The following is a 9,385-nucleotide window of genomic DNA, read 5'->3' as shown; positions in this document are numbered from 1 at the left end:
GGACGCGCTCCACTCCGCCCTGAGCGCGGTCAAAGACGAGGCGCTGAAAGCCGGGGCGTGGAGCGGGTGGTGTCCGTGCTCACGGCTTGGGAGCCGCCAAAAAGCCCTTTGTCAATGCAAACCGAATGCTCCTGAGACACAGTTTCCTCTCCCCGCCCCGGCTGTGCCGCGGGGACTCCTGCAGGCACCTGCGCTGCTCCCGGGGGCAGCGGGGAACCTCTCCCGGTGGCCGGGACAGCGGGCAATTGTAAGGAAGGGAAACACCGGGACAGTGCGAACACAACTTCATTTCCTTAGGAACGAACGAGGGGAATTTGGTTGGTCGCATTAGGGAGTTTTCTTGGCAAGAATCTCTGATTAACACACATTTAAATCCAACAAGCTGTACCCGCTTTTTGGGGGGATGTTAGCTGGGGGCGGGGGGGGGTGGTTTGCTGGGGACCCCAGTTTTAGAGATTTTCAGTGTTTCTGTCTGCATGCCATGCTCCCTGGGAGCTGGAAATCAGAGGATTGTTCCATGGCTAGAGCGCCTGTCTCCCTCTGCAGGGTGCTGCTGCCAAAGACAAGGCCATGCCACCCTAATGCACCCCTCCGAGCACTGCTGGTGCCCAAAACACACTTACATTTTTTTGTTAGGACCTGCCAGAAAGCTAAAGAGTTAGGGGAGAGAAATAGCTGGGCCATCAGATAGGGCTCCAAAGAATTCCAATAAAGAAATAACAACATTGAGGACAAATAAATAAATTGAAACTTTGTGGACTTGCTCCTGGACGAATTTCAGAGCTACCCTTTTTCTCCTGCCAAGTGAGCATACTGTATGCTGCTTTCATGAGCTGTAAAGAGAGGAAATTTATCATGGCATGGCTCTGTAAAACAGATAACCTTAGATGGAGGGTTTTGTATGTCTGAAAAAGGCTATTTTTTTGTAATCTGCAAGGTGTCAAGGGCACTGATGTCCAACCTATTTTAACTGAGAATTCAAGGAACTTATCTGGAGTTTTTATTCCAAGAATAAATGAATTCTTTTATTCAGAAGGGTTTCCAAATCTGTAAGGCTTAGGCCCATTATCACGTATTCATTTCCAGGCTGTAACAGAAACAAATGCAAAAATGCTTTTCTCCACTCGGTGGTGCCAACTGCACAGGGAAAACATTTTCCAGTACTGGATCTGTGCAGCTCAAACTGTTCAGCGATTGTGCTCTTAGGAACACAAAACACGCCCAAAGCTGTAGCAATTAGAGATCAATTAAAATCTTTAGCTGCCTGCTCCATCCCTACGAGACAATATTTTTCCAAGGTGATTTCCTGTGTACTTGGAAGAAAAGCACTTGACTAGGCTTATGTATGCTCATGTGGTTCCTTTGATAAGGAAGCTGATGCCTGTACGGTGGGGTTTTGCATGGGAACTCAGGCCCCTGGGGGGACAGGACAGGCAGCCAGCCACCCATGAAGTTTTGAAAGAGGACTCCAGAGGGAGAAGAGATCTGCTAAACTTCTCAAAGAGACTCAAATTCCTCAATCCTAACAATGCACATTGTCAGGGAACTGTGCCTGCCATTTCAAGATAAGAGATGAAATCAGTCTGTGACTGCAGAGAGTGATTTTGATTGATATCTGGCATTGCAGCTCGACCTGGTTTTTTTTTTTTTTTTGAAAGGTCTCTCCAAGTGCTAGGGAATGAATAGTAAAATAGGTATGTTGTTAGGAAATTCAGGCAAAACAGATGAGTAGTGAGCTTAGGCCCTAGCCATCTAATGTTCTCAGATGTCCAGAAATGCCTCAGCCATGACATCCTTGTCCCACACTGCCTTGGCCTGGAATGACATCTAGGGCTTCTGTTCTACTTTAACCTGACATTCGGATGTTTCTGATTGGGATTTATTTCATATTAGGGTTTTGTGTGTGTCAGAATCTGAGTAAGGATATCAACATTTGTCTCTACACCCTTTTACTTTCTCCATGCATTGCAGATTCCTAAACACTTTGTTTTCTTTCTCCATACATTACTTGCTTTGGCATGAATCTTTACACTGGTTCCAGGTGTTGTTAGCCTCTTGAGTGGCGCAAAGACTCAGGATTAACCACTTCTCCAAGATATCATCTAACAAGAATAGCTTGAGTCAGAATGGCTGGAAAAGGACCAGGGCGTGCTGGTTGGCAGTCAGCTCAAAATGAGCCAGCAGTGCCCAGGTGGCAAAGAAGGCCAATGGCATCCTGGCCTGAGTCAGCAATAGTGTGCCCAGCAATAGTGTGCCCAGCAGGACCAGGGAAGAGATTGTTGCTCTGTCCTGGGCACTGGTGAGGCTGCCCCTTGAAACCTGTGCTCAGTTTTGGACCTCTCACTACAAGAAAGACATTGCTAGGGCAATAAGACTGGTGAAGGGTCTAGAAAACAGGTCTTCTGAGGAGCAGCTGATGCAGCTGGGGTTGTTTAGCCTGCAGAAGAAGAGGCTCAGGGGAGACCTTATTGCTCTCTCCAACTGCCTTTCTTTCAAGGACTTTCTACCAAGGTGGGCTTGGGCTATTTCCCAAGTAGCAAATGATAGGACGAGAGGAAATGGCCTCAAGTTGCACCAGGAAAGGTTTAGATTGGCTATGAGGAAAAAGTTCTTCCCCAAAGGGTTGAAGAGTATTGGAACAGGCTGGCAACAGAAGTTGTTGAGTCACGATCCCAAGGGGGTGTTTAAAACACATGCAGATGTGTCACTTAGGGAAAAGATTTAGTGGTGGACTCGGCCGTGTTAGTTTTGTGGTTAGACCTGATGATCTTAAGAGCCTTTTCCAACCTAGAGGCTTCCATGATTCCAAGAACTGAAAGCATTGTAAGATCAGAGTAGATAAAAGAGTGTGAGTCCTCTCACCTATTTTAGCTATAGCAAATATCAAGTATTACAGCTTTTGCTGATTTTTCTTCTGGCTGACATCAGATGCTGTCAGGTAAGAGGTACATTAACTGGGAGATCCTGAGCCACAATGTAAGCACCGTGGCCTCCCTCAGCCACCTTCTCAGGGAAAAGTGTGCAAGTCAGAAATGGATTTTGAATCCTGTAGGATCACAAATTCTCTGGAAAAAGGGATATGCCTGGGTGTTTATACAGTTTTTCTGCTATTGCCAATTCCTACTTCTGGAGTGTGAGCTTACATTCATGTTTGAAATGGATCACTAGAATTTTTGCACAATGTTGAGTGTAGAGACTGAAAACTTTCAGGGTGCTGTTATACGACAGCATCTTTCTACTTTGAGTCAGCTTTTGAGTGGTTGCTTTGTGGAAACTAAGCATGGGCTTTCTTCTTGGCCTTTCAGGAAAAAGACTCTCCTGGCCACTGTTTGTGGCCACCTATGGCCCATACCTGGTGTAATACCTACCAGTTAATCAAGAACTATGTAACTAACTTTTATACTGATGATTTGTCCTGCCTGCTTAGGGCATTCAAGACCCCAGATACACATTACTAAAGAGGTAATATCCATGAAAATTAAATACTGGTATCAGAAGCACAGACATTTTGTGATCCCTGTTGTCATTCACCCAAACTGCAGAAGGCTGGCTGGGGAAGCGAGACATTGGTCTCCAATGAAATAGCTTTGATGTGGAATACCAGGGTGACCAAGACTAGGTTCTCCTCTCAGAGAGTTAACAGTGAAGAAACCAGTTATGAAACTATAAAGAAGAAAGCTAAATGCAAACTTTGTGTTAAAAAACAGTGCAGGTGCTCCTCAGAGAGAGTCTGCATACTTACCTCAGAGCCCGGGAGTCTCACACAAGACGACCTTGTTTTTATGAATTTTGTGGTTAAGCCTCATAAATTGCCAGGTGCCACCTGGATTTGAGAGTTCTGTATTGTGTTCAGTTCAAATAAACTGTGGTTAGCACCAGTGCTGTACGGGGAACTCAGAGGGAGAAGGATAAGTGAGATAAACAGCACTGCAGTGTCTTTAAAAAGCAGAGGGAACACAGAAAGAGTGAGAGCATGCATGAGAGACAGCAAACAAGCTTGACATTTGGAACAAACTGGGCAGGCACAGCAGCAGCTCTACAAACTGACAACGAGCTGAAGGTAGGCTAGCAGTATTAATGACAGCATCCCAGATGCTTGTAGGACATCCCAGTGCTGGTTCCTTGTCCTGGTTTAATGGGCAGGTCAGTGATTTTATACGTGCTCCCTCACTTCAGAGGTTGTTCTGTTCATTTTGGTGAGCCTTTTTATAAAGCAAAGTCTTCCTTGATGTTAAGAAAAATATTGCAATCTTGCTTGTCTTCAGAAATGTGTGAAATACTGTGATCTGGGGGAAAACAGGGATTTCTTTTCCCTTTTCAAGAAAAAAAGAGGTGATACTGAACACAGCTGTTTGAGTTGATTAAATAGCCATGGCTGGAGATTCATGCCTGGGGCTCCCTCTGTAAGAATCTGAGTGGGGTAGGCAAGGTGAAAAAAGATTGTTCATCATGACCCCCAACTAGAATAACAGAACACAGGCACATTTCGCATTAGTAGCAGGAAATATTCCTAGCACTGGGAAAATTTCTTGCTCTTCTAAGAGAGCTGCTGTAATCTCCACTGCCTGGGAGCTAGACAATTCAAAAGTATTTGATGAGTAGCCTGTTGGCAACAATTAACCACTGCAGAAGGTGAAGGTCTGGTAACCTGAGAGGGCGTCTTTGTCATTCTTTTCTTCCAGGACATGTTCAATGAAAGAGGAAAAGAAAAAACTGCCTGAACTTTCCTTTAGCATGGGTAAACCCTGTCAGATTCATTTGAGCTGGTGATTAGTAGCAAGAGTCAGGTCATGGCTTTGGGGATGAGTATGGCACTGCAGTGGCACTTACTCAAAGGGTCAGAAGAGCAGAGAAAGTATTAAATATTTTGCATTAAATGTATGCTGTGCTGGCTGTTTCTTTACAATGACTTTGATGTCATCCTGAAGAGGCATTACTCATGGTTTAAGAGATTCTCAAAGTGCTGCTGGTGATGGTGAAATCACACAAAATTGCATAGGGTGTTACGTAGAAGAGAGGGATCTGTGGGCAGTACAGGGCAACTAGGTATTCAATTACTCTGCAGGGTAGGAACACAGAACTATTCAGGGGAAATGGGTTACTGCTCAGAGCATAAATTTCACCGAGTCTGTCACAAGATGCAGACAAGAAAGTGAGACAGTAGTAATGCTCTGAATACATCTGTGCACGGCTGCACCTCACAGATCTGTGAAGAGCAGAATACAAGCACACTCCTCGCCAGGCTGGATCAGCAATGGGCAGCAGGGGACTGCAGTGCAGACAGAGATATTTAGGAGTATAGGCAGCTGGACAAAGCAATGTGGGCAGATGGGGACAGTGGTATGGGCAGCTTGTTCTCGGTGGGATGGAGTGAAGAGAAGCTGGGATGAAAACAAACCTACATTTTAGTTGCCAGGCCTAATGAATGATTTTAAAGTAAAACTCAGCTCTTCAGGAAAGAGCTAATCAGACTGGTATGTTATTCTGGATGTGGAATTTAATTAAGGCATGCAGTCCTTTCCCAACAGACTGGAAAGGGCTGTACTGAAATGATACTTTATTGAAAGGTTATAGATGAAATAATCCCAGAAACACTGGGCATCATCACTTTGAACCATGACTTGGATGTATTACCTAATGAAGGGTACCTTCTGCAAAGACACCAAACTGAGATTTCTAGCAAGTTATGTGGATTATTAAGTGATGATAACATCAGTAAAAGAAACCACAGCTACGTAATTTCTAGTTCTAGTGCATTGTCTTAAGGTACAGTCTTCCTCATTTTTATTACTCATGCACCAAGCAGAGCAGTAAAACCAAAAAACATAGAAATATGTCAGAAAACATAACTGAATTTTCTCTATACTGTTTGTTTACCTTGTGCACTTCTCATAGTCAGGTAATGAAAAATAGGTTAGTCACTCTTGTTGTTTCTATACAATTTTATTTTCTGGGTCTGATACAGTAGCAAAAAGTTTCTGTGTTTGAGGTGAAAGTCTTGTATTTATTTTTATACACACCATATTTCCATGGAAACCACATTGATATTACTTTTGGCTGCACCTCTATGAAAGCTAAAATTAGGGTCAAATTTACACAGACATTTTCAGATTTCCAGTACCAGCAACCCTTACAGAAAGATCTCAGCAAAATACTTAAATGAATGGCTAATATACAATGTACACATATTCTCTCCTGGTCAAATCTGAAGCCAGTATGCATTGCTGTATCCCCTCTGGAGTTCAGAGAACTGTAGTGCTTTGTATCAACAGTGGACACAGTGCTCCTGCTTTAATGGAGCTACTCGTAGTCATTAAGCACATGCTAAAGTACCTTACAAAACTGTGGCCTGAATAAAGTCTGTGCTGTGTTTGAGTGGTATGTGCTGCTCTGCCCACGTGGAATGCCATGTATGAAACACTTCTGACCAGATTCAGAAATAAAAAGGAACATGAGAGCAGTGGATTTGCTGATTTAGATAATACAGCACGAACACACAAAATTCCACCTTTCAGACACCAATTAAGTTCAGTTTCACATTAAAAAAATCACCAACTTTCAGAATGTAATGCTGTTGTCTATAGTAGCTTTACATATGCTAAGGTCCACCAAGTAAAAGAAGGAAGGGGCAGATTGAAATGTTTACTACAGGATGAATAATGGCTTCATGTAAGGTGCACAGATGAGCAAACAGACATGTGATGCCTCAGGATCAAAGTCAAAATAAATTTGGAAATTCATCTCATGTATTAAGTGGACAACCTTTTAATTTGGAAATTAAGCTAACTTACATCTTTTTATTTCTCAGGTCATCTGGTTTCTGTGAGACTGCAATGTCAGTAGCATCACAAATGGACCTACCTGAAGAACTTCAGCATACATATACAAAATTTTCTGAATGGAAATTCAAGCTCTTTAAATTGCGATCATTTGAAAAAACAGCCTCTGATGACAGCCAGCACATACACAAAGATCAGGCAGAAGAGGCTGTTTCTTCAAACCAAGAAATCATCCTGCATGAAGACGAAGCAGCGCCAGGAGGAGAAAAGATGGAGCTAATGGGCAATAGGCAGGGACTTGAGGAAGATGCCCGTGCCATAAAAACACAAGACAATAGAGCTCATCAGAACAATCTGAAGCAACTCTGCCGCATCTGTGGGGTTTCATTTAAAACTGATTGTTCCAAGAGAACTTACCCAGTGCATGGGCCAGTGGATGATGAAACTCTGTGGCTTCTGAGAAAGAAAGAAAAAACAGCAACCTCTTGGCCAGATCTTATTGCAAAGGTTTTCAAGATTGATGTGCGAGGGGATGTCGACACCATCCATCCCACTCAATTTTGTCACAACTGTTGGAGTATTATACATAGAAAATTCAGTAATACTCTATGTGAAGTGTATTTTCCTAGGAACAGCACAATGGAGTGGCAACCCCATTCCCCAAACTGTGATGTCTGCCACACTTCCAGACGAGGAGTCAAGAGAAAAAGCCAGCCCCCAAGTGTGCAACGTGGCAAACGTGTCAAAACCACTGGGGAACGTGCTCAGCTAAACAGAGGTGTAAAGAACCAACGACTCAAACAAGCACAGATAAACAACAAAAATTTAATGAAAGAGATTGTCAATTGCAAGGATATGCATCTCAGCACCAAGCTGCTTGTAGTTGATTACCCAGTAGATTTCATTAAATCCATTTCTTGCCAGATTTGTGATCACATTTTGGCAGATCCAGTGGAAACAACATGCAGACACTTGTTTTGCAGAACTTGCATCCTTAAATGTATCAGGGTTATGGGCAGCTATTGCCCCTCCTGCTGGTATCCTTGCTTTCCTACTGATCTGGTAACCCCAGTGAAATCCTTCCTGAACATCCTCGATAATCTGAGTATAAGATGCCCTGTAAAGGAATGTGATGAAGAGATCTCGCATGGAAAATATGGCCAACACCTCTCTGGCCACAAGGAGATGAAAGAAGGAGAGCTCTATAGCTACATCAATAAAGGTGGCCGACCGAGGCAGCACCTCCTGTCTTTGACGAGGAGAGCTCAGAAACATCGTCTGAGGGAGCTGAAACGTCAAGTCAAGGCTTTTGCTGAGAAAGAAGAGGGCGGTGATATAAAGGCTGTATGCATGACTTTGTTCCTGCTAGCTCTGAGAGCAAAAAATGAACACAAACAAGCAGATGAACTGGAGGCTATAATGCAAGGGAGGGGATCTGGACTTCATCCTGCTGTCTGTCTGGCCATCCGAATCAACACGTTTCTCAGCTGTAGTCAGTATCACAAAATGTATAGAACAGTAAAAGCTGTCACTGGGAGGCAGATCTTCCAGCCTTTGCATGCTCTTCGCACTGCTGAGAAAGCCCTCCTACCAGGCTATCACCCATTTGAGTGGAAACCTCCCCTGAAAAATGTATCCACTAACACAGAAGTGGGAATTATAGATGGACTATCAGGACTGCCACTCTCAATTGATGATTACCCAGTAGACACAATTGCAAAGAGATTCCGATACGATGCAGCCTTGGTTTGTGCCTTAAAGGACATGGAGGAGGAGATCTTGGAAGGCATGAAAGCAAAAAACCTGGATGACTATTTGAATGGCCCCTTCACTGTGGTAGTAAAAGAGTCCTGTGATGGAATGGGAGATGTCAGTGAGAAGCATGGAAGTGGGCCTGCTGTCCCAGAGAAGGCTGTTCGCTTTTCCTTCACAGTGATGAACATTTCTATAGCACATGGGAATGAAAGCAAGAGGATCTTTGAGGAAGTAAAGCCCAACTCAGAGTTGTGCTGTAAGCCCTTGTGCCTTATGCTGGCTGATGAATCGGATCATGAAACTCTGACAGCAATCCTGAGCCCCCTCATAGCAGAAAGAGAGGCTATGAAAAACAGTGAACTGCTGCTTGAAATGGGAGGCATCCTGAGAACATTTAGATTCGTCTTTAGGGGTACAGGATATGACGAGAAACTTTTGAGGGAAGTGGAAGGGCTGGAGGCCTCAGGTTCCACTTATATTTGTACCTTGTGTGATGCAACCCGCTTGGAGGCATCCCAGAATCTGGTCTTCCACTCCATAACCAGGAGCCATGCTGAAAATCTGGAGCGATATGAAATATGGAGGTCCAACCCGTATCACGAGTCTGTTGATGAGCTCCGTGACAGAGTGAAGGGTGTTTCAGCCAAACCTTTCATTGAGACCGTTCCCTCCATAGATGCATTGCACTGCGACATTGGCAATGCCACAGAATTCTACAGGATTTTCCAGATGGAGATTGGTGAACTTTACAAGAATCCTGATGTGTCTAAAGAGGAGAGGAAGAGGTGGCAGTTGACTCTTGACAAACACCTCAGGAAGAAGATGAACTTGAAGCCTATGCTGAAGATGAG

At 44.0% G+C, this 9,385-nt stretch overlaps 1 protein-coding gene across 1 annotated transcript; it reads left to right on the top strand.

Annotated features, from left to right (window-relative positions):
- Nucleotides 1–125: 125 nt before the first annotated feature.
- On the top strand, nt 126–9,165 carry RAG1 (recombination activating 1; the record flags this gene model as incomplete). Its single annotated transcript, XM_084208710.1, has 3 exons — nt 126–247; nt 6,809–8,946; nt 9,080–9,165. The coding sequence occupies 3 exons, from the start codon at nt 126–128 to the stop codon at nt 9,163–9,165; spliced, it is 2,346 nt and encodes a 781-aa protein (XP_084064836.1).
- Nucleotides 9,166–9,385: the final 220 nt, after the last annotated feature.

Source organism: Fringilla coelebs (assembly GCF_963513975.1).
Source record: "Fringilla coelebs genome assembly, chromosome: 6".
NCBI lineage: Eukaryota > Metazoa > Chordata > Aves > Passeriformes > Fringillidae > Fringilla > Fringilla coelebs.
Note: the sequence above shows the minus strand (reverse complement) of the source record. Positions and strands in the feature narration are given on the sequence as shown.